At 37.4% G+C, this 25,631-nt stretch overlaps 1 protein-coding gene across 2 annotated transcripts in view; it reads left to right on the top strand.

Moving 5' to 3' along the window:
• The window catches only part of Ddx10 (DEAD-box helicase 10), a 150,877-nt gene that overhangs the window by 86,378 nt on the left and 38,868 nt on the right, over positions 1–25,631 (top strand). The window contains exons 14-16 of one of the 2 annotated variants that reach the window (XM_038322666.1): positions 1,907–2,026; positions 4,941–5,102; positions 17,018–17,074. In XM_038322666.1, coding sequence (XP_038178594.1) covers positions 1,907–2,026; positions 4,941–5,102; positions 17,018–17,074 — 339 coding nt within the window. Of the gene's footprint in view, positions 1–1,903; positions 2,027–4,940; positions 5,103–17,017; positions 17,075–25,631 lie in introns of both variants that reach the window. The other variant, XM_038322665.1, reaches the window with a different exon arrangement.

Below are 25,631 nucleotides of genomic sequence, written 5' to 3'. Positions count from 1 at the left end.
CCCATCCTGCTTTCCTATAGCACCCAGTATCATCAGCCCAGTGGTGGCATCACCCACAGTGACCTTGACCCTCACACTTCAATTTTGAATCAACAAAATGTGCCACAGACTTGTCTATAGGTCAGTCTTGTGGAGGGATTTTCTCAATTGAAAGACTCTTCTCAGATGATTGTAGATTGTGTGAAGTTGTCATAAAACTATCCAAGATAATGAAAACATGAAAAAATACCTTCAGTCTTATGGAGGGATTTTCTCAATTGAAAGACTCCTCTCAGATGATTGTAGATTGTGTGAAGTTGTCATAAAACTATCCAAGATAATAAAAACATGAAAAAATACCTAAAAATATATTAATAATGTATTTTAAACTGTCTTAATAAGTTGGTTGTTTTTAGTTTAGGGTGTTTAATTTTAATTTATTCAACATTGACGGTATCTACTTAAGTATATTATCATAATGTCATAGTTGTGCATCTTCCCAAAACCTGATGATTCTTATTTTATACCTCTTTTTTCCTTTGCTGAGTGCTTCACTGTAGTACAGAAGTGAAAGCTAAGAAGCCCACAGTCTAGTAACTGAAATAATCCTGTATCAAATTGACATGAACTTATTACACAGCATGTTTACTTTTAGTTATTGCTTAACCTTCGCACAATCTGTGAGGAAGTAATAGGATATTAGCATCCCCAATTTATAGAGGATAGTTAATCTTCACATGGTCCATACTTGCAGAGTTGACCACAAATTTTCTTGACTACTATGTCAAAGACTTATTTAAATTCTTTTTACTGTTTTAAACTCTATGAATGTGTGTGTATGTACAATTATGTGCTGGTGCTCTTGGAGTTCAAAGGCTTCAGTCCCGTGGAGCTGAAGTTAGAAACAGTTGTGAGCCTCCTAACGTAGGCGTTGGAACTGAACTCTGGTCCTGTAAAAGAGCAGATTTCATTCTTAACTGCTGAGCAAACTCTAGTCTGACATCAAAGACTTCTTTTCTGTCTATTCCTGTAATGGAGGCTGCACTGTATTAGTCAAGTATTGCAGTTGCTACTACTGGAGAATCACCCAACATTTCAAAAGCATGATTTATTTACTGTTGCTCATCACAGAAGGCCATGGTCTTTCACATCCTTTCCTCGGTGACTTACTCAGTGTTCACTAGTATAAGTAAGCAGTAGTGCTGAATTTTTAGTATGATGCTATGGTGGTCTGTTAAAGTACTATTAATTCATTTTGTCTTTGGACTCAATTTGTCATAGGATATTTTCCCGCATTCATAGCATAAATTATTTTTTAAATTTATGTACATTGGTGTTTTACCTGTATATGTTTCTGTATGAGGGTTGTTTGATTCCTTTGAACTGGAATTGCAGACAGTTTGAGATGCTATATGGGTGCTGGGATTTGAACCCAGGTCCTCTGGAAGAGCAGCCAGTGCTCTTTACTGCTGAGCCATCTCTCCAGCCCCTTATAGCTGATAGAAGAATATTGAATTGTAAACACTGTATTAGTCATTTTGCTCCAAGTTTATATATTTCTAGTCTAGACATTTAAATTTAAATTTGTTAATTTAGTAATATTTTATGCTTTACTTTACTTAGGACAGCTTCATCTTACGACTCTTTCTTGCTTTATCCTGTTGTTTCTGGTGCTTCAGCATTTTAAATAGCACAGTTTTAGCAATAGAGCAAAATGAAAGGTTTTACCAAGTGCCTGTCTTGTTCACATGTGAAGCCCCATTAGTCTTGAGGGAGCTGTTAGTTAAAATGCCAGTAGTTCAGTTTCTGGACAGTGTTTTAGGTGCTTGTGATTACCAATGAGAATATAATGAGTATAGTCATGTTTGGAAAATTTATTGCTATATTGCAACCACTTTTCTAAATCCTTTTTTTCTTCCTTAAGCAGAAAAAGGAACCTTCTAAATCCAGTGTCAAGAAAAAATTAACCAAAGTTGCAGAAGCAAAAAAAGTAATGAAGAGAAATTTTAAAGTGAATAAGAAAATAACATTTACTGATGAAGGGGAGGTAAGATTCTGTAAATGTGTTATTTCTGAACTGTGTCTTAGGGATTATGGAGCTTGGCTTTTCTGCTGACTGGCCATTTATTATTTGGAAAAAAAAAAAAGTCTCCAGAGCATGCTGGCCACTCTTTTCCCTCTTCCTGTAGGCCTTTCATCAGCTGTGCAGTGTGGGCAAGGATTTTCGTATGCAGTAAACTGAAGTCCTTCCTGATGGTACCAGCAGTGAGATGCTGTTAAATCCCATTCTTTATAGGGCAGATTTTCTTATGAATATTCATCAGAGTGTTTCCTGGGAAGAAGCACAAGAATACTAACACAGCTACTTAGATGCTCTCATCTTAGCATGACTCTGTAAACTGCCCGATTTGCACTTCCTCAGTTAGATATGCTGTGTGTGCATGTTCATTGCAGGGCTGGCCCATAGAGGGAATTCTCTGCCTTCTACTTAGATTTCAGATGTAGGTGCCTCTGTCTCATATTTCCTTTATCTGTGCCAGATTCTAAATGTATACATCTTTGTTATTCTCAAAGAGGTCATTATTTTAAGAATTACTGTATTGTCTTCAAATGGTCAAGTAAACCTAGGACATCAAGTAAATTACCCAAAGGATGAAAACTAATTCCTGGCATAGCAAGGTCTTTAGAATTTCATTTCATGACCCCATTCTCACCAGCACAAGTTTCCTGACCATTCTAAAATATCACACAGTACTGTTAAAATCTCATTGCTTTTCGCCTACCTCCCTCCCCTCTTCCTTTCTGGAAATATTATTATTATTATTATTGTTATTATTGTTATTATTATTATTGTTGTTGTTGTTGTTGTTGTTACTATATAACCTCACAGTCTTATTTGATGATCTTAACTTTCTTTTGTACTTATCTACAAAGAAAGGTATTTTGTTTGCTGTTGGATTCCTAGCATGGGGCATAGAACCTAACATGTATTAAACTCAGAATAATTCTTAATAATCTGTTACTACAGTAAAATATGATCTTTTCATATTGATTAAAGAATCACACCATCTATTTCATCATCATGGCAATGTTGCTGAAATAGCCTCTATCCACAGTGTTTATTTTCCTTTTTCCTTTGGAATTTAAAGAATTTGTTGTTATTTGGGGGATAGGAATGAGCTGAAAAATAACAAGTAGCAAGCAGTGTGACTCAGCGTTGCCAGAAGTGGAAGATGAAGCCAATAAAAATGAAGCAAAATATTTGTTATAAAACCACTGTAGAGAACTGTGCACCCAAGAAGTGAGCTAAAGGAGAATGCAGTCATTCTCCTTTACAAAGCCCCTGTAAAATTAGTGCTCTTACCCTAATGAGCTTACTGTGCTACAGGGTTCAGCTGCACAGATTACAGTAATTAACTCCAAGATGATTATAAATCTGTTAATTGTACAATGTTGCAATGTATACTTGTTACTAAGAGGAACTGTTTGTGGCTATGCATGATACTGAAACTTCTGAGCCTCTAAAAGATGGGCTGTGATTTGTTTAACCAACAGAAAGGTAGACTATATTAATTCCCCTCTGTGAGTCAACTTGGATGAGATGTGTGGGTATTGGTGTTATCTCGTCACCATGGATCCCTTTCACAATGTTGGGGCCCAGTGATTACTGACATAGTTTGCCATGCAGTTCCTTTGCCACCGCCATTGGCTGCCAAAAGAATAAGATTATGGAAATCTCACCTGAAGAACAGTGTCAGTACCAAGGATGTATGAGTAGCTGTGAGATGGTTACCTGAAAATTTATGTTTGTCTGATGATTATTTAGCATACGTTCAAGTTAGATGCTCTGGCAACCAGTTTTTAATTTAAAACTTTTAAGTTAAGGGAACGACTTTGCCTAAATTGTTTAGAGCTTGTACTTTATAGTGTGAGACAAAGGAAATTATTGAGTTGCCCCCCCCCCCTGTTTTTTAAATCTAGAAGGGGCACAAGTGTCCAGAGAATAATAAATTTACTTAGCATGACACACTAAACTAGTGAAAAAGTCTGAACACTCAGCCAAGTCTCCTTTTGGATCCATTTGCTTGTCACTTTGTTCTTATCCATAAATTACTGTGTGGAATTATGAGCAGTCTCTGAAACCCAAGCCAGTTTTCTCCTTTAGAGTTAGTTATTTCACTCTGTAATATTACTTGATATAAGCATGACTCATTGATGAGTTTTAATTAGCACATATTGTTATGGTCTCTGGGGATGAATGAGAAAACTATATAATATGTACTCATAAGAATATTAGATTTACTAAAAGAAATAGGAATGTAGAACAACACATTTTGATGAGCTGTGTTAGAGGCTTATACTAGGTACCTGGGTGTAGCCCAAAGGAGATACAGTGTCACCCAGTTTTTTGCTCTGTGCAGATGGTTTTGAGCTGACTTGCAGGAGGACAGACTATTAACAACTGTTTTTGGGAAGTGTTTCTATACAGTAATCACCTTGAACAAATACTTGTGTGAAATCATTTTTAATCATGTGCTCACAGTATAATGGCAGTATTGCCTGTTCGCTAGCGGTCAATAGAATTAACCAGACTAGTTTTAATATAAAATATTCAGCTTTAATAAGGGGAAGAAGGGGAGCTTACAAAGCCAGGGTTTCAGCAGTGCGCAGGAAAACAAAGAGGAAAAACAAACGCACACGGATGTTTTATATGTTTCTTTTGGCCCAAGGGGAACATGCCCAAAACTGAATGTGATTGGCTGAGGTTCCCCTTCAATTGCCTGGTCTGTGAAGGCCTTTTCTATGGCATCTTACTTTAATTATGAAGTTGATGAGAAAGTTTAAGAAATAACGCAGTTAAGGTGGGCCATATGCCTCATTTTAAATGGATACTCAAAAGCAGATTGTTTCTGTAGATACCCCATCCATTGTACCCTATACTTAACTTTTCCTGTCTTTAGCTGGTCCAGCAGTGGCCACAGATTCAGAAATCTGCTTCAAAAGATATGGAGGAAGAAGATGATACTGGTGGTATCAACTTAGACAAAGCAAAGGAAAGGCTTCAGGAAGAGGACAAATTCGACAAAGAAGAATATAGGAAGAAAATTAAAGCAAAGCATCGGGTAAGCTTCCTTTTGAATTACAGCTGAGTCCCTAATATGTCTAGCTTCTCACTCATTGGAAGTGCACTGTTAGCATGACTTTGGTCATTGTTCTCACCGACACTTTCTTTGTGGCTGATTAGGCACTGTATTTGTTCCCTTTGTTCTTCTGGAGACTGTGTAATACTGAGTTGCCACTGAAATTAGCTTTTGTTTATGTGACTCAGATATTGTTACTGTGTTTTAAAGGTACAGTTTGTGTGCTAATTAGTAATGTCCTTATTAATCATGGGCCACACAGTTGAGGGTGGTTACTTAAGGCTGTATTGTATGGTTGTGTTGTAGCCCTTCTGGTTTGTGGATGTGCAGTGTGATGTGCCACAACAATGAAACCATCGACTCTCAACTGTATAATTGAAATTCGCGTTTCACATATAATTGTAGGAAGTACTACAGAGACATCCCATGTTCTCCATTTCTAGGATTTCATTATTCCCAGAATATTTTAATAAGTGAAACCAGATATAGCCTTTTGGGATTGTTGTTTTGCATTTAACATTATTTCCTAGAAATTCACCAAATTGGTGTATATCAAGACATTTTCTTTAAAAGATTTATATTTATTTTATGTGTGTATTTGCTTGAATGTATGTATGTACACCACATGTATGAGTAGTTCCTGAATTGGCCAGAAGGGGGCATCAGATACCCTGGAGCCCTTGAGCTAAGTTACTGTTGTGAGCTGCCAATTGGGGCTGGAAACCAAATCTGTGTCCTCTGAAGGAGTACCAAATGTTTTTAACTATTGAACCATCTCCAGCCCTCTTTATTATCTTTTTCATACTGAGTATTTCTCTATTGTTTGGATGGACTTGGGCTTGTTTCATTAATCACTCACCGAAGGACATTGGTATTGTTTCTAGACTTAGTTTATTAGCTAAATTTCTTTTCATACTGATTGCTTGATTATATCTTGCAAAAGAGACTATTTCTATATGTATAAGGTTCTGTGACTTAAAGTTCAGTTTTCTGTTATTTTTGTGGGGTGACATAGATATTACTTTTCTGTCATACAATGTAATTTCCCTAAAGTGGGATTAACTACTAGATTAATGAGTCAATTAATGAGATAAAGCATATGTTCATTTAAAATATCTTTCTGAAGCATGCCTTTAAAGCAGTGAATGACTTCAGAATGGTACAATATAATATTTGAGAATCCTTGCCATATTATTAAATTTTATATTCAAAACCTCTTATACCTTTGGATAGGAATATTACTGATATAACCTTGAAAAAGATTCTTGTAGTTTTTTTTGCTTCTTTTTTTTAACCTTGTAACTGTTAAATGGTCTAGATCATACTCTCCTCTTATAATGATTAAGATTTTTAAAGACTTAATGCATCTGATTTACAGTATCATTTGACAGAACCAAAGAAAAAGTGTATATTGAAGATTATAGCTTCAAGTATGGAAATGAGTTGCCGAAGCGTTTTAGACAGCGGGACACAAATAGAAGTGTAATAACTGAGGTTGGGTATTTGTGTTATTGAGAGAAAAAAATATTTCTTGGATTGCTTCCTTTAGTACAGTTTGAGAATTGAAATTTGACATTATTTGTTAAGATCTTTAGAAGTGCTAAGAGTATCAACAGCTTCTTTGCCATAGTTTAGTTTAAAGTCTGCTCTGAGTGTTTATTTAGGGGTTATATTGAGTATAAAGAATGTTTTACACTTTAATACTTGGAAATTATAATCAACTATAAAAGAAATGTGAAGAATTTACATAAAACAAGATTTTCCTTCTCTTTTCTCCCACGTATGACAGCTGTCTATAGAATATCAATGCTAAAACTTTTAGAGAGTAAATTTAAACTGGACTATTTATCCATGTACTCACATTTTAGAATGTGCAGGTAGAACACTGAGAATACATGATCCTCAGCCCTCAGGAAAACGGTTTGAGTGATAGTTAGCTGTGAACACATTTGCATTGAACAAAATGTCTTTTTCCATTTTTTTTCTTTTTGATTGAGTGATATAACCACATGGTCTTGAAATCAGATGATGGAGATGACCAGACCCTGTGCCCTCACTGTTTTTCTGTCCTGGTAGCTGCTCACCTTAGTTCCTTTGTCTGGTGGAGGCGAGGGCTCACCAGTTCTGGAGGCAAACCTACAGTGTAGTCCAGTGTTGCCTTCAGCTCCTTAGCCCTCTGTGTCAGCCTCTTGAGTACAGGTATTGCTGCTTGGCATCAGCGTGCAGGCTGCTGTACCTCTTAGTGCACCACTATTAAAGTAAGGTAGTAGAAAGTAAAATATGTATTTTAAATATTTTTATTCATTTTTATTAAATATGAGAATGTTAAACACTAAAGGTTGAGTAAAATTTGAGAAGAAAAACCACCATGAATATGGGGTGTGACTGAATAAAATTTTATGTGGGAGGAAGAAACACCAATGAAACTGATCACATGCTTCTGCATTTGGTTATTTATAAATAGATGTCATTTGTGAGTTTCATGAGTTCCTGAATTTTTAAATGCATGTTTAAAATATTTCAGGATGATAATTTCATGTTAAAAGATAATTCCTTGAGTGAGTTTAGTCTAAATAATTTAGTAGTGCTTTCTCTTAGGAATTAATGAGTGCTTTTGGGGTCTGGAGAGGTGGCTCAACAGTTTAGAACACTTGCTGCTCTTTCAGAGAAATGAGTTTGATTTGGTGGCTCACAAGCATTTGTAACTCTTCCAAAATACCTGCTGCCTCTGCTTGCACAAAGCATGCACATGGCGACACATATATTCAGCCAAAAACCATGCACATTAAATAAATAACAAATAAATAAATTTAAGAAAATGCATAGTGCATGTTTGGAATGACCTCAGCCATTGTTCCGTAGGTCTCAGGTCCTTACATTGGTTCAGGTATTCATTCTCTGTTCTAGTACACCTGTCTGTGACTCATGCTTTTGTCTGCTAACCACCGGAAGCTATAAAATTCCGTCTGTGACAGAGGTATTGATCCTTTAAAAAGGGGTTTAGAATACTGAGATATAAATGTCTTTTATTTAATTCTTTTATAACTTAAGTTTTGTTATATTTTTATATTTTAATTTGTATTTAAAAATTAAAAAGAAAGGCTACTTTGTCTACATGTATGTCTGTGAACCATGTGTGTACAGGGCTGGTGGAGGCCAGAAACCTGCATTGGATTCTCTGGAACTGGAGTTTCAGATGTTTGTGAGCCTTTGTGTTGGTTCTGGTAACTGAATTGAGGTCCTTTGGAAAATCATGAGTTGCCCTTAACAACTGAACTATCTCTCCAATCCCCAGTTGTATTTTGATATGAATAATTCTACATATTTAGAGGCACAGTGTGATATTTGTTATATGTATATGCATTGCAGAATGATTAACTTTGGCTAACATATCAATCCCTTCAACTTATCATTCTTTGTGATGTAAACATTTAGAATTCTTACTTCTATCTACTACTTTGAATATATAGAACTTTATTTTTTGCCATAGCCACCACTCTATGCAAAAGATTCCTAGAACTTATTATGTCTGAATGAAATTTTGTGTCTTTTGACTAAGAGACCTCCCTCGCTCTGTTTTATATTTCTGTTTAGTTTTTTTATTCCACACCAGTGATACTGTTTTCCTGTGCATGCCTAACTCACTCATCATAATGTCTACAGATTGTCTACATCATAATGTCTACAGACAGATTGTCACAAATGGCATACTGTCCTGCTTCTTGAAGGTTGAATAGTTTTCTTTACACACATTAAAAAATCCATTCATTCATTGATGTCACTTTATATGAGTATCATGATTTTAATTTTTTGTTATGGGTAAAAGACTTGTAGTATGATAGTGTCATTGAGAGAGCAGCGCTGCTTCTGTGCAGAAACATAAGCGACCCCAGCCTTTTGGTGCCTTCTGTAACTGTTGAGGTTATTTAGCTATTTTATTTTATGAGCCTTCACTGAAATTTTAAACACTGTTTAATTTCTGAGACTTACTGGTAGCTGTGGTCAACATCTATAGAACATCTTGAAATGTTCATCAGAAATACAGATATAGCAAATGTTATACTCTGACACAGAGACAAGGATTTTGTGATACCAGCCAAAGCTGTTCTTACTGTAATGGGCTGGACATTTGTTCTACGCTGTGATGCCATTTTAGCTCTGCAAAATTACTTGTTTTTTCCTTGATCTCTGCTGTTACAGCTGGTGATACAGAGAAATGATCTCAAAGAAGGCCTCATTCTCATAGAGTTCTCTGTGAAAGCTTTACTCATTTTAGACTGTGATTTAGAGAAGATGGTCACGTCAGAAAGTGGTTCTGGACCACGTGTGACAGTGGCGCATGTCTGACTCTGTTTCCACTTAGTTATGAACTTTAGACAAATAGGGAAGAATTAAAGGGACATTTTAGAAAATCTGATTTGTCATTGGTACAGAAATGATTTGATATAGAATCTGAGTGGCTTCATTTTAAACCATATGTAATAAGACAAGAAGTAGAGAGGCTGTAATAAGCCATCTTAGAAATTGTACCAAGACTAGTAACAGTAGCAAGCGGCAGTTTCTTAACTGTGCTCTGTATTAATGCTTTATATATATCCTGCCATTGCATGCTCACAATTAACTTCTGAAAGAAGAGGGCCAGCCTCCTTCTAGAGTATAAAATTAAGACATAGAAGGGAGAAGAGTCAAGTGATGTGTACAGGTTTCCACCTCTTAACAAATGGAGCCTTTACTAAGGTCCCTGCTACTACCTAGACCTCAAACTGTTTAGCTAAAACCATGACACATTGTCTTACACAGCAGGGCAGTTCTGAAGCAAAATAAAAATGTAATAAGTGATAGAAGTGGGCCTTGGATTTTGGAAAAGCAATAGTGACAAATGCTAGAAGCTATATTTCCAAAGAGAGGTATAATTAATCTCAAATTCAAAGATAAAGTAGACATTGTAGTTAGTCATACAGTTTAGGGCCCCAGGCTAGTACTTTTTCCTAAATGATCATTGCATAACAATATATGTACTAGTATTCGAGTCTAGTTTTCAGTGACTGTTGCTGTTTAAAAGTCTAGGCAATACTGGAGACTACAAGCCTGCTGATATAGTTATAAGAACTTTTTCTAAGGTTAGAAATTACATCATGAGAGCAAGGGACTACTAAGCATTTGGTATTTAACAGGCATAAGTGAGGCTTATTTACAAAAGAAAATTCTATTTTAGTTCATCAGTTCTGAGTGTTTGAGGTATTTTTATCTTCCATTTTTATTTGTTGTTTTATAGAGTAAAAATATTATAAATGCCATGCAGTAGTTGTGTGATAGTTAGCGTGGAGAATAGTTGGAGAGTGGAGTTGAAGAGCAGAGAGCAGAGGTTTCTATTTTGCTCATTTCTCTATATCCAGAACCCACCATAGGGGCTGGCTTATAGCAGCTCAGTAAAGATTTAAGCCATTAACTATGAAGGGAGTGCTTTGTTTGCATGCTCTTGTTCCTATTGTTCCAGACTTGTATAGAGTCCTGTCCTCTTCATGTTGTGTAGACAAAGCGCCACGGAATATGTATGCACTCATGAACCTTGGTTCTGGGCTCCCGAGAGGGGCACAGATTTATAGGGTTTTTTGTTCTTAGAGAACAGGGGTTATCTTCATAAAGTTTTCTAACCATTCTTGAACATTCTTTCTGTTTTTAAATTGAAAATAGATTCTTCCCTCATACAGTTCATCAACCAGTTTCCCCTCTCTCCATTCCTCCTAACTCTCCACCACCTTTTCTCTTCCCCAGATCCACCCCCACCCCACCCCCACCCCCGCTTCCTCCACAGAAAAGAACAGGCCAAGGGATGACAGCTACTGAGGACAGGACAATATACAGTAAGACAAGGCGTAAGCTTGAGACTGGACAAGGTAACCCAATAGGAGAAAAAGAGTCTCAAAAGCAGGCAGAGATACACCCGCTCCCACTGTTAGGAGTCTCGCAAAAACACCAAGCTAACAGCCATAATATACACAGAGGACCTGGTGTGTAGAACCATGCAAGCTCCTTGCTTGCCCCTTCAGTCTCTGTGAGTCCATATATGAGTCCAGCTTAGATGATTCAGTGGGTCATATTCTCCTCTGTGTTCCTTGATCTCTGAGGGGGAGGGACTTGATGGAGACCTCCAGTTTCGACTCTGTCTGCAAGCTGTCTGATTGTGAGTCTCTGTACCACTCCAAGTGTGGCCACAGGAAGTCATTCTGATGATGACTGGACTAGGCACTGATAGCCACGTCTCTGGGCCCTCAAGGCATGCAGGGCATGGCTCTCTCATTCTGTGGGTCTGAAGCTAAAACAAACATTAATTGGCCACACCCACAAATTCTGTGACACCGTTGCCCCAGCACATCTTCCAGACAGGACATACTGTAGGTGGAGGGCTTTGTGGCTGCATTAGTGTCCAGGTTTTTCTTTTTGTAGCCTGCAGAGTACCTTCTCATGCCAAGAAGATTCGAGTGTAGGGATGAAGGCTCTATGCAGGGACCAGCTCGACCTCTATTTTCAAAGAAATGTGTAGAAGTTGTCCCCCATGGCAGTGACCCCACCCGGCAGTCACTCTTTGGAGAGTGACCTTCTGTCTTAGTGTCAGCCTGGGTTGTTTAGGGATCTCCATGGGACCTCCTTGGCTAACAACTCAACCAAATGTAACCAAGTTCCACCACTGGAAACTTGCCTGGCTGAAAGATGGCCAGTTTAGACTCCACCTCCAGTCCTAGGGTCCTTACTAGGCTCCATAGACTCGAGGATACTTCCACTACACTGGGTCTCACCCCACCCTCCAGTGCTCCCCAGTTCCAGCCATCTCTTTGCACACTTTTCCCTGCCCACTTGGTCCCTCCTGCTCTTGTCACCACCCCACCCCACCCACAGTCCACCTGCAGAATCTGTTGTTTCCCTTTCCAGAGTCATGACCCCCCCCCCCCCGCCCTTCTGTTTACTCATCCTCTTGTGGGTTACAGCTTTATTATCTTTTACCTAGCCACTAATATCCATTTGTAAGTGAATTATATGCCATATTTTATCTTTCTGGGTCTGTGTTATCTCACTCAGGATAATTTTTCTAGTTCCCATTCCTGCAAATTTCATGTCTTCTTTTTTAAACCTCTGAGAAACATTCCCTTGTGTAAATATACTTCTTCCCTCCCCCCCCCCCCGCCCTCCGCTTTTGTTTTTTTCCAGACAGGGTTTCTCTGTAACAGCCCTAGCTGTCCTAGAACTTGTTCTTTAGACCAGGCTCACCTTGCACTCGCAGAGATCTGCCTGCTGGTGGGCCATGGTGGTGCATGCCTTTAATCCCAGCACTCTTTGGGAGGCAGAGGTAGGTAGATCTCTGTGAGTTCAAGGCCAACCTCCTCTAGGAGAGCTAATTCCAGGATAGGCTCCAGGATAGTAAAACAAAACAAAAAAAAGATCTCAAAGTAGTTTTGATTTGCATTTCCCTGATGGCTAAGGAGGTAAACATTTTCTTAGTGTTTCTCAGCTATTTGAGATTCCTCTGTTGAGAATTCTGTTTAGATCTGTGTCCCAGTTTTTTTAATTGGATTGTTTGGTTTTTTAATGTCTAGTTTCTTGAGTTCTTTATTTATTTTGGATATTAGCCCTCTATTGGATGTGGAGTTGGTAAAAATCTTTTCCCATTCTTTAGGTTGCTGTTTGGTCCTATTGACAGTGTCCTTTGCCTTATAGAAGCTTTTCAGTTTCTTAAAGTCCCATTTATTGTTGATCTTAGTGCCTGAGTTATGGGTGTTCTGATCATAAAGTGTGCTTGTGTGTTGAACATCCTCTCACTGAGCTGGGTTCTCCCTCACACCCTCAAGAAGGAGGCGACTGTGATAGTGAGGTGACAGTAGAGACCCCTTACTCTGTTCTGTGCCAAACTGTCGGGGCTGACTGGTAGCCATTCAAATGGTTTGTGCTCCCTTCATGTGCTGAAAACGAGATTCCTTTCTGAATCTCGAACCCCTGCATGTGACAGAGAGTGAACAAGCACGAATGCCTTGCTGACCGCCGCCCGAATTCACATTTCATAGTTCCCGCTTCTTATGCAAGGTGAGGGCCCAAAGTTTCTGAGATGTCAAAGAGGGATAGAAGTTATAAAGTGAGTATTTTGTACCTTGAATTGCGATTTTCTGTTTTCTTCTCCTTGTGAATTTTACTTTTATTATTGAATTTCATGCCTTCCTTTTACTTAATCACTTGTAGCATGGCAGAACTAAAGATAAAATTCTTTTTGCATGGTATAAAATGGTTTTTGGAATCAGTATGTTCTCAAAAATGATATTAAAAGGGAATTTATTAAACTATATAACCTACATTAAATTAAGGGAGACCTCCGTTATTGAATATAATATAACTGAGTATCACTTGTACCTGGTCTACCCGTTTGTCTTTGGTGTCATCACAAGCCCTTAAGTACCGGTTCTTTCCTGAAACAGGAAAGGGAACAGGCACATCTCGTGCCCATTTCCACGTCCTGGATTACAGTAATTCTAATTCCTGTCCTGCTTTCAGTTTGAAGGCCGTTTCCCTTTTCTAGAATGCGAATCGCTCTCTATGATAGAGGAGCTCCATAGGAGGAAAGCGGAGTGTGAGTGCTACAGAGGCCGCAGAGTTTCTCATACGTTATTTTATATTGTTTTTCTTTGTTTTGCCCAAATATTGAAGGATAATTGTTTTTTAATGTGTACCCAACACCCCCACCCCGCCCCCGCACGTGCTTTCATGTCTTGTTCTTATGACTTCACTTCCATTTCTGTGGATCTCTCTTTTCTATCTGATGTCAGTAGGGGAAGATGTCAAAGGAAATACTGGGTTTGCATGTACATTGAGTTTTAATGGCTCACAAGCCTAAACTTTTTCCAATTTTTATATTATCCGTGCCCGTATGTGCTCACACAAGTGCATTATGGGGTGGGGAGCACGCACCTATGGCCTATTTGCTGAGTTCAAAGGACAGTTTTGTGGAGTAGGTTCTGTCCTTCCACCTTTCTGTGTATTCTGGGAATTGAACTCAGGCCACCAAGCTTATATAGTAAGTACTTTTGTGTTCCCCACCCTGACCTTTAAAATACCATTTAGAGGTTGGTGAGCTGAGTCAGCAGCTAAGAACACATACCTACTCTCGTAGAGAACTCGAGTTTCGTCTTCAGTGGCTCATATCAGGTGACACACTGTCATCTTAAATTCTAGGTCCCAAGGATTAGAACTCCTCTTCTGGGTTCTTTCTGTAGGCTCCTTGACTACGTGCACCTACCCTCCAGCCCAACACATTCATATACACATAATTAAAAGCACCCAAATATTAATAAAATAGAATAACATCTAGGAAAAGTAATGGAATAATTTTTGAGATTTGCTGACAATACATATTTTTCTGTTATAGATAATGTAGCTTGATCAAAGGCCCAGTGATCAGGGTTTTTCTCATGCAAACACATCAATGCAACTTTGAAGTTTTTTTTTTTTTTTTTTTTTTTTTGAGACTGGGTTTCTCTATGTAGTCCTGGCTGTCCTGGAACTTGCTTTGTTTGCTCTGTAGACCAGACTGGCCTCGAACTCAGAGATCTTCCTGCTTCTGCCTCCCAAGAGCTGAGATTAAAGGTGTATGCCACCACCACCTGGTCCATTTTTCAGATAGGGAAAGGCAGATTATTGAATAATTATGGCAAAAATTTGTGTGATTGTAATTGTAAATTACTTGTTTCTTTTGAATAAAGGGCCTGACAAAAATTAAGTACATAAAATATTATGAGAAAATAACATTGAAATAAAAATACTTGATTATTAATAAAACAGTACCATTTGTACATAATGGTAAGAGAAGACATGTATATGACCCCGCAAGGTAAATAATGAAGGAGTGTGGAACATAATGTGCCGGAGCTGACACAGGTTTTCACAGATGCAGGAGCATCTTAGGCACATCACTCACTATATTTATGCCTTCAGTCAAGTGACCTAATTATATTGATTGCCCAGCTTTTCACCTATAAAATTGGGAGGGAATTTAGCTCACAAGTCCTGATGCACTATTTAAAAGTGACATATGCAAATTGCCTAGCATATTCTGATAATTTAGAGTTACTACTTTTGTCAAGAAAATAATGGTAATAGTAACATGTAATAGACAAACATTTTTGTGAAAATATAATAGTTTTTGTTTACTCTATAGTTATTGAATGTCTGATGTAGCTATAGGTTTAAGATTAAGCTAAGCAAAAAAAACTTAAACAATTTAGATTGTTATTAAATATTGTAGAGTATATTGTTATTTTAATGTTCTTTACGTTAGGAATACTTTTTGGCTAGCAAATAATATTAAATTATCGTGTTATTTGTGGAGGAAAAAAGACAAAATTACAAACACTTATATCTACAAGATAAGACAGCTCGCAAACTAGAAAAATAGCAGGAATTTTTAAATATTTAATATTACTTTACTTCACTCTGTTGTCTTTTAGTCTGCTGCTGGTCAAAGAATTAGTAACTCATACTAACTGTATAAAAGTTCTGGTATAAGATGTTTAGAAACTGTATCTGTTTCCTTTTCTCCCTCTGCAAACCCCTAGAAACATTGATATTCCTTGTATTCTCACTAGGAAGCAGGTCAGTGACCGCTGTGTGCTTATGTGTGTGTGGGCTGGGTGTGCTTTTCTGAGATGACTGTGTATAGGAAGGCTGGCCTAGACTTCCTGTCCTCCTGCTGAGTCATCTCTGCTGAGCTCACAGACACGAGTCGCCATATGCTGTTCAAGGGTAGAATTTCATATGAACTAGTGCTTTGGTTGGGTACCTTCAAAAATTGTTTTCTTCTGTTATTAAAATCATATCTTTAAATTCTTCCAATATTTTTATTTTTGTTTTTACTAGCACATGTAGGAAAACTATAGACTTGGCACACAGAAACCATTGTTGAGATCAGTCTGTTTATAACTGTGAACTCGTGATAATATGCAAATCAAAATCTTTGAGTTTTTATTTCTTCATCTCCCTGCTTTGTTCCTTTGACTTTGATTTCTAGAGCTTCCAAATAATCTGGAATGTTCTTTTATAATTGTAGTGATCTTGCTAGTTAGAGTTGTGTGTGTAGGTCAGAGAAGCAAAAGAGTAATTAGTCACAGGAACGGTGACACAGTGATTGGCATGAGAGATCTGACACATGCCTAGTAGCCGTGTGATTTTGAGGTTTTATAGTTTCCCTTAGAAACTAGTTTCCTCGGTTTTTGTTTTCTAGTAGATTTCATCTGTTGTGCAATTAGAAACTATTTAAACTGCATCTAAAAGCTCCCTTTTGGTATTAATTAGTATTTATTATCCATTTAGAACAAAGCCTTCCCCCACCCTTTATCATAAAGAATTCTATAAGCCTTGTCAAGGTATATATGGAATTTCTTTATTCATTATCAGACTATGTTCCTGAGGACAAGGGAAACAATCACGAGCGTATTTTTCTTTCCTTTTGTTCTAGTAGCCGGCATTAGTTGTACACCAGTCATATATTAGACATTGTACTTACAACCTGTATGTAATTATATTATCCAATGTATATTATTATACATTATTATAATAATAATGTATATTATTCAATACATGCTTCAATTTTTTTCCTTTTACTCTGAGAATGGAATTGTAAGTAACTAAAAATTATGTTGTATGTAATGATGGAATTGATGCATGATTCCTCATGTATGATTTCTATTTATTAATTATGAATTGTTATGCCAGGTCCATTGTAGGTATTCTGTAAATATTTGTTGAAAAGAAATATGAAGTATTGCCCTCAGTTTGCTTTACAAAGTAAAATTGAAGACTGTGCTGCTTACACTTAATATCTAGGAATTATGCCTCTAATTTACTTTCTCTTTCTGTAGGAAAGACGGCTAAAAGAAAGAGAAGCCAGAAGAGAAGCCAACAAAAGACAAACAAAGGTAAGGAGATATATGTGTGTGAGTGTGTGTGTGTGAGTGTGTGTGTGTGTGTTTAAATTAGGATCTTCATATCTTTGTTTTTGTTTTTCAAAAAACAGGTCAACTAAGGTATTTGACAAAGAGAACTTACAATCTTTTATAATATTGAAATTAATTTAAGTCCTTATTTTCCATTTCCATTTTTTATGTTCATTTTTATATTGGTATTCAGATCTAGTTGGATTTGAGCCCTTGTGGCCTATTGTTTACTTTCTCATTTATTTGTTTTTTTTTTATAAAATTTTAAAAATGCTAGTTTGCAATCTGGATTGCTTGACTCCTCTGACCACCTCTTCTATTAAATACAGAAGACAATTGACTTTGAGGGCCAACTCTGGCAGGATTAGCATACCTGTCATTTTTAGACTAAAAATATGGCTTGTTTGTGCTCAGTTGGATAATTTGATAATAGATTACTATGAGAACATTGGTTGCTTCGCTTAACCTTTGAGGATCTAGATGAAATATGAAGCTTTAGTGTACCCTACAAGCATGTATAGTTTCCCTGGAATATGTATGTAAAGTTATAAGCACCATCCTTCTACAGCTATGATCTTTAATCTGGCATGCTTAACACTGAGACACTTTCAGCTCCTGCCTTCTGAAGACATATAATAAAAATGATTTCCTAGACTCAGGGTCAAATACTGAATGCCATTTCTCTTGCTGTATGTGCTATGTCTGACCAGCCATGATGTTTTTTCTTGGCAGTTAGCAAAGATCTGATTTTCTTGAGTAAACCCATAACACAACGTTCTTTGTCCCGCCCCCTCCCATACTGGCCATAACACTTAGATGATCACTCTAGTTATAGTTTTGAAGTGGGAAGCAGCTACACTTTAGTGTAAGAGGAGAAGACTGCGTTGGTTCACCATTAAAGAGCACTCTCTGCAAAGTGTCTGGAATGAAAGCTCTAGAGTGTGAGCCCAACTGTTCAGGCTTCTGCATATGTTTATCATGCAAGGTTGAAGTGTCATGGCCTGGAAACTGGATCATGGAACTGTACTGGATGCATACAAGTAAAAAAGAAAATCTTACCCTTCATGAGAACAGTTGGCATTATGTGTGTTTGTGCTCAGTGTTAAGACCAACCCGTTTTGTTTTTCTAAGAAGCCTTCATTTTCACATAGGAAAGAAAGTCATGTTACTTCTTCCTTTGTTTTTACATTTGTGTGTAGAGTCCGTCTTTGTATTTGTGGGCTCCATATATTAGCATTTTCTGTCTGTAGACCAGAAGTGTGGTTAATCCTGCATCTGTAATGAACACGGACAGATTTTTTTCATTAGTGTTTTAAAGATTTTATTTTTGTTGATGTACTTGTTTGTATGGTGTGGAGGGATGTACACGTGCGTGCAGGTGTCTGTGGAGGTCAGGTCTCCTGGGGTTGGAGCCACCTGATGTGGGTGCTGAGAACTGAATCGGGTTCCATGGCAGAGTAAAGTCTTATAACCACTGAGCCATCTCTTCAGCCTTTGCCATTGTTTTTACAAAAAGAATTTCAAAATTACATACTGCTTACATAGTATTGGGCATTATAACTCTGGTATGATTTAAAGTATAGGAACTTGGACATTTTCAGGTTTGGGTATTGAGGGTAGATAAGGTTCTTGTCTTGGAAATAATTTCCCTTGAGTCTTGAGAGAAGACTACTTAGTATGGTTTATTTTTTTATATTTATTGATGCTGTGTGCTTGGTGTTTCATAATCGACTGAATTTTAAGGAATTGTTTTCACTTATTAGCCTGCTTCTGGATTCCTTTTCTCTAATCCCTCTATAGATGTTGTCTGTGTTTTGTTTTCATTCTATTTCTGTTGTGGAAGTCAACTTATAGCCTGCTGTTAAGATTTTCTTTTAAAGCTGATCTCAAATGGGAACTTTCTGGCGAAAACCCTCCTCTCTCCTTTTTCATGTTTTTCCTGTGGGTTTTTGTTTGTTTGTTTGGTTTTTTTTTTTTTTTTTTTTTTTTGGTAACCAGTAAAGGAGAGGGCTCTCTTGGCAGGAGAAGACATTTTACAGCAGCCATGAGTACTGTGCCGAGTGAGCATAAGGAAAGGGGGAGGCTGTGCTGGTGATGAGTTCTGATCAGCCAGGGCCCTTCGTAACCTCCACAGTCACTGTGAATGTTTGAGAAGCCCAGAGCCCTCTCCTTTGAGTTGTGTTACTATAGGGCTGAATGGCACTTTATAACCAGGTTTCTGACATTCCCTAGTATACTATGGTAAAACGAAAGTATAATGAATCTTTCAGAAACTTGATAATATTCTTTTGAACAAGTTTTTATCTATGGTCTGTTGAAAGAAGAATATGAGAGCGAAATTTTCATGATGACTTCCCGAGTACCCAAAAGTTAGTGATTTGGGAGATACAGATTTTTTTAAAATTACATATATATTTATTTTATTGGTATCTGTGTGCGTGTGTGTGCACACACATGTGAAGGTCAGAGGACAAGTTGCTGGCCTTCTCTCCTACCACGTGGGTTCTGGATTGAACCAGATTGTCAGACTTGTCAAACATTTTTACCCATTGAGCATTTTACTGACCCAAGATATAGATCTTTTATGTATGAAAAGTTTCCTTATAAAGAAGTACTGAATACCAGGACTGCTTCTGTTTAATCTAACAAAATGATAAATAGTTGTTGTGGTGATCAACAAAGTACATCGGTTCTGGAGTTATGACAAGCTGTATGGGAAACACAGCCCTATGTTGCTCTGGTGGCTGATCACATGTAGTAACTCTAATATCTGATGGCTGGAAGGAGTTTTGCATTTATATAAAGAAAAGAAAAGCAGTGTGAAAACTTGAGATGCATCTTCATATTTCTCAGGGCTCTGGTAATTTTTAAAAAGAAGTAGGATTTCTTAAGTACAAGTGTGATGCTGATGAAATAGGAATTGGAGATAAAGGAATAAAAAGGGCAGCTTAGACTGAAAGTAACATGTTGAAATTTAAAACAGTTCATACATTTTGAGGTTGAAGTTCTATAAGCATTATAAATCTTTCTAGTTTTGTTGCTGGGATGCTTAGTTTACTTGACAATAATGTTTTGTTTTGTTTTGTTTTCCCCAAGACAGGGTTTCTCTGTAGCTTTGGAGCTTGTCCTGGAACTAGCTCTTGTAGACCAGGCTGGCCTCGAACTCACAGAGATATGGGATTAAAGGCAGCCTCCTGGCTGGCAATGGTGGTCTTAAAAATAGTTTACCCAGCAGGTAAAGGCAAATAAAAGCAGGAAATAGAGGAGAAAAAGACTTTAAAAAAAAAAAGGCAGGGGTAGAGAAGAATATTATGGAAGAAAAAAAAAGCAGGAAGAGCTGAGGAGAAAGAAAAAGATTTACTAAGAATGAGAAAGTGCATGCAGCCGTAGACTCAGCTCAGACACAAAGTACATAGGGAGAAGTTTCTCCGCACTCGAGCAGAGCTTATCAACTGACAGTAGCGGTCAAGAGATGGGCCTGAGCCCGAACTCAGAAACCAACCTTTGCAGCCTATATCTTCCTTTGACTCTGAAGCTCCAGCCACCTGCATTTCATTCACAGGGCTGTCACTCTGGCAGCATGATGAATACTTACGGAGTCTTGAAAATATGAAAAAAGGCCCTGTACCTGTAACATCTGAGTGCTTGTGTTTGCTTCCTATATTCCCAACACAGTTGGGAAACACCCTCAGCTTGAACAGTAGCAACCCCAGGGATTATGAGTTTGGGAGTTTGGGGAGGGTGAGTTAACCTGTCTAGCCCACAGACTGCAAAGCTAAATGTGGCCACCAGAGGCCCTTGATATATCAGAGAAACTATTAACGTGAAAATAGTCTGACTGGCATTATAACACCTGTCAAATGCAAACACCAGCATATGCTATAGAAAAGAGTTGGTCTCTTAGTTCGGTTTCTGCTGCTGTGATGGAGACCATGACTGAAAGCAACTTGGGAAGGAAAGGGTTTATTTATTGCAGCTTACAGTTGTAGGGCATTTTGAAGGAAGTCAGGACAGAAACTCAAGTCAGAAACCTGGAGACAAAAACTGACGCAGATGCCATGGAGGAACTGCTTACCGGTTCACTCCGAATGGTCTACCTGCTTTTTTGGATCACCTGCCCAGGGGTTGTCCCACCCAAAATGATCTGGCCCTCCCATATCGTCATTAATCAAGACAGTACCCCACAGCCTTGCTGCTGGAGCAGATTAATGATTCAACTACCACACTTTGAAATAATTTAGACATAAAGACTGTTAGGAAGGTTACGTTAAGATGTTTTTGTTAATGGCTTTGAGGTAGAAAATCTTGGGAAAACAATTTAAAGTTTATAAAGACAGAATTTTCATAGTTAAACAAGGGATTTGTTGATGTCAGAGAACAGGAGCAATGGCAGTCCAGCTATTGATGGCTGATGTACTTCCTTGCTCAGATAGGTTGATTCAAGGGTGATGATGAATTCCTTTCTGCCCTCAGCTTCCTTATATAAAAATAAAACTGTTGTTGAGTGGGTATGCACCTTAAGGATTTAAAGTAGAGCTGACTGGTTGTTTTTCATGTATATAAGTTTAGATTTGTGATCAAGATTTTTCTAATAAGATTAGATTACCTTTGGAAGTAAATGATAAAGTGATTGATCTTTTCTTTTTTAAATATTTATTATTTATTATGTATACAATATTCTGTCTAAGTGCATGACTGAAGAGGGTACCAGGCCTCATTACAGATGGTTGTGAGCCACCATGTGGTTGCTGGGAATTGAACTCAGGACCCTTGGAAAAGCAGGCAATGCTCTTAACCGCTGAGCCATCTCTCCAGCCCCTGATCTTTTCTTCGTAACTACAAAGTGCAGCCTGCCAGTAAAAGAACTGACTGAGAAAAATACATTGTGTGCTTACACACTGTTAATCTATAACAAGTTGCTTGGGTATGAATGTATGTGGGTTCTTGGGACAACTTGTTTTTCCCTCTATATTAAATAAATTGTTTAATTTATTTAACTTAGGGCTATTGAAAAAAAGTAGATACAAGTGAATAGATATTCAACAACAGAAGAAAAAGCAGAAAAAATGAAACTTCAGCAATATGAATTAAAATAGTTGCAACTGTGGAACAAAAAAAAATTCATCAAGGAAATTGAAATGAAAAACCAAAAGACGTAGGAAATGGGGCCTGAAGAGATGGCTCCTTAAGAGCACTTCTCACAGAGGTGCTCAGTTTTTGTTCAGTTTTTGTCCCCCATGGCGGTTTACAGACCGTCTGTAACTACAGTTTCAGGGGTATGAGGTCTTCTTCTGACCCCCATAGGCACCAGGCTTTATACATTGTGCACATACATATATAGAGAGACAAAACAGGAAGGAGTTCAGTGGAAAATGAAAACATACTGAACATAGCTTTGTACTGATTATTAAAAATCATTCTTGGTTTTGGAGGTGGGTGCTAAGTGTAAATGATTTTCTATTTTTAAGAATTTATGGGATCTACTGCAGGTTTGTGGAAAAGACATTTGGGGATACATTTTTTTTTCTCTTCGTTACATGTGGGCTATAGAGAGACAAAGCTTTATTGTTTCTTCCTTGTAAGCCATAAAGACTTTTGTAGGAGAGCACCATAAACTAGTGCCTCAAAGACTCTAAAGTTAGTAACTGGAGAAATTTCTCCCTGCAAGTAAACATGTCTTTAAGAAGAATTCGTTTTTTCTTTCTGACATGGTATTTTGTGCGTTTGTTTATTTATTTTCTATGTTTTTTTCTTTTTGACCTAAGAAATTATAGATAAAAATACTTGGAAACTAAAATTTGATTGCTGTTATTATTATCAACTATAAATGATTCATCTTTGGTGTGTTTTCTTGCTTTGGGGAAAAGATATTGACATGTCTCAGTAATGTTTTATGAAGATTTTTTTTTTCTTTTCAATGTTTTTTGTTATTGGTGTATTTCAGGATTGAAAGGTTTCTTGAAGAGAACTCTTGAATTTGTTATTTGTATGACATGTTGGTATAGATGTTCTACATCAACTGGAATGTTTTAGCCTTTCAAACACTTTCATCGAGATTATCCTACTTGAACAATAAGCTTATGAAATAAGTGGAAATATTACAGTTCTTCAACTATTGAAGTTTGAATCGAAAAGTCTAATTACCTGACTTGAACTAGGTTACATTTAATTGGTGGCATGAAACATCTTAGGACTCAACAAAGGTCTTTTTGGCTTGTTCAGGAGTTTTATCTGTTTTGTCTCTTGAGATTTTTACTTTAACAAATCTTAACTTGTATTGCCTTGGGCAGTATCCAGAATGTTTAGGAAGGAATAGTCTGAATGAGTCCCTGAGTTTACCTCTTGTTCTTCTTCTAAACCATTGACGATTTACATGCCAAATGGCTCTAGTTCCCTAAACTTTACTTTTCCTTATTAATGCAATCATTCTGGAGACATGTTGGTAGTCTTTGGTAAGGTGAATGTTTGCCTGTGCAGTGTGCCACACTTTCTGACTAGGCATGGAATTAAAGAAGTGCATACATGCTTATACCAAAACTATCACATAGCAACACTGGTTACAACTATCAGACATTGGAAGTTACCCAAATTATAGAGTAGGTAAACTGTAGTGTCATCATACACTGAGCTATTACATATCTGTCATTGCTGTACAGTAACAGGAACAAATTTCACAAATATAAATTGAGCGAAATAAGTCAGAATTAATATATAGTATTCCATTTATGTAAAGTCTTTCTCAAAGCAAAACTAACGTCTGGGGTCATAGTTAGAATTCAGTACTGTTTTGTGGGGGAGAGGAGTATTGCCACTGAGAAGGCAAGGTAATGTGGGAGATTTCCATGGAGCTTGGTTCCTAGTCTGGTCAGTTAGTAATGTGCTTGTGAACGCTTACTGGTATGTGCATGTTCCTAAATTAACATTGTATTTGCTACCTTTCTCATTACTGTAGCACAGTACCTGGCAAGAACAGCTTAAAGAAGGAGGAGTTTATTTTGGCTCATGGTTTGAGGGTACAGTCCATTGTGACAAGGGAGGAAGCCATAGCAGCAGGTGCTGGAGGCAGCTGGTCACATTGTATCGTCATTAGTCAAGAAACTGAAACAAAATGTTCATACTTAGCTTGTTTTCTCCCATTTTATTTAGTCCTGGGCCCTACCTCATTGAGTGCTACCACTCACATTTAGGGTAGGTTTTCTTACTTCATTTTACCTAATCTAGAATTTCTTATAGATATCCCCAGAAATTTGTTTCCTTAGTGATAATCAAGATTAACTACCACACATTTACTTCAAATAAGATTTTATTTTTTTGAAAATGAAGAGACAGATTAGATGTCTGTAAGTATTTTCAGCTCAGAATTTTACGTTTGGAGATTTTTGAATATAAGATAGTATTAATAACTCATAAGTAATAAGAAATAATAGCCCCTAAAAGGGGGGCTTAAATGAATGTCCTAAAAAAGTTAATAATTTCTATTCTTCAGATACATAATAACTTTCCAAGAAGTGTGAGGATTCACCTCCTAAAATTTATACAGTTATTTCTCTCATATAGGAAAAGTATACCCTTGTGGTTCTGTAGCTTGGAAAATGCTGCCAAATAGTATATGCATAATCTTAAAGTTCCCTTTATCAATAATCAGAATGATTATTGCTTTGGACTGGGAATGATTACTAGTAAATTTAGGATTGATTGTTTTACTTTACCCATCTTGATTTTAGCCTGTATTCATCATCTCCCCTCATTCCAGGCACATTTCATTTTCAGCCTCATTGAATTTTTTTAAAGAACACGATTGGTATCGAAATTGTAAACATGACTACTAGTGAGCCTTTGCTTCCTAAAGTCTACCCTTAATTTTTTGCCCTTCTCAGTACAACTGGTAGTAGTTGGTGTTTTGTAGTGCCCCTCTGAGAAAAACAGAGAAGAGAAGAACAAATATTCCCTAAGCAAGGTGAAAAGGTTAGAATGAATGAGAATGCCCATGTTACGAGTTCTTCTGCGTTGTGATTTCAGATCATAGGTTATGGTCTCCCTTAATCAGTAATTGCCAGGTTCCTGAGTAGCTCTCAGAAGAGGGATAGGGTTGGATGTTGATTTCTGCCAGTAAGCTTTGTGTTCCAGGTCATATCTCTTGAACCCTGGTTTCTTCTTCTGTAGTAACAGCAATGCAGCCTGCATTGTCAGCCTTCCAGGACGCCCGTGAGGATTATACATCTATAGTGTGAGCTTTGAATCACTTTTTAAAATGTGAATTATTGCTATCAGCATTATTAAAAAGGTGCTGATGTCTTTTAAGATGAGGTTGTTCTGAGATACCCAGGATCAATGAAAGCTGGAATGTGTTGTCACTAAATAACCAAAAGATGCTTCTGCTTCAGTCATCCAGCACCTTCCCTCCTTTTTCTCTCCCATCTCACTATTAGGCGGGAGGCTTATTTGCATGCATTTATGCAGTGTGCATGTATATAATTAAGACACTACAACCACTCCTACCAAGAGCCAGAGATCCAAGTCCGAATTTGCTTCTGTATAT

This window comes from Arvicola amphibius, chromosome 3 (assembly GCF_903992535.2).
Source record: "Arvicola amphibius chromosome 3, mArvAmp1.2, whole genome shotgun sequence".
In the NCBI taxonomy this organism is placed as follows: domain Eukaryota; kingdom Metazoa; phylum Chordata; class Mammalia; order Rodentia; family Cricetidae; genus Arvicola; species Arvicola amphibius.
Note: the sequence above shows the minus strand (reverse complement) of the source record. Positions and strands in the feature narration are given on the sequence as shown.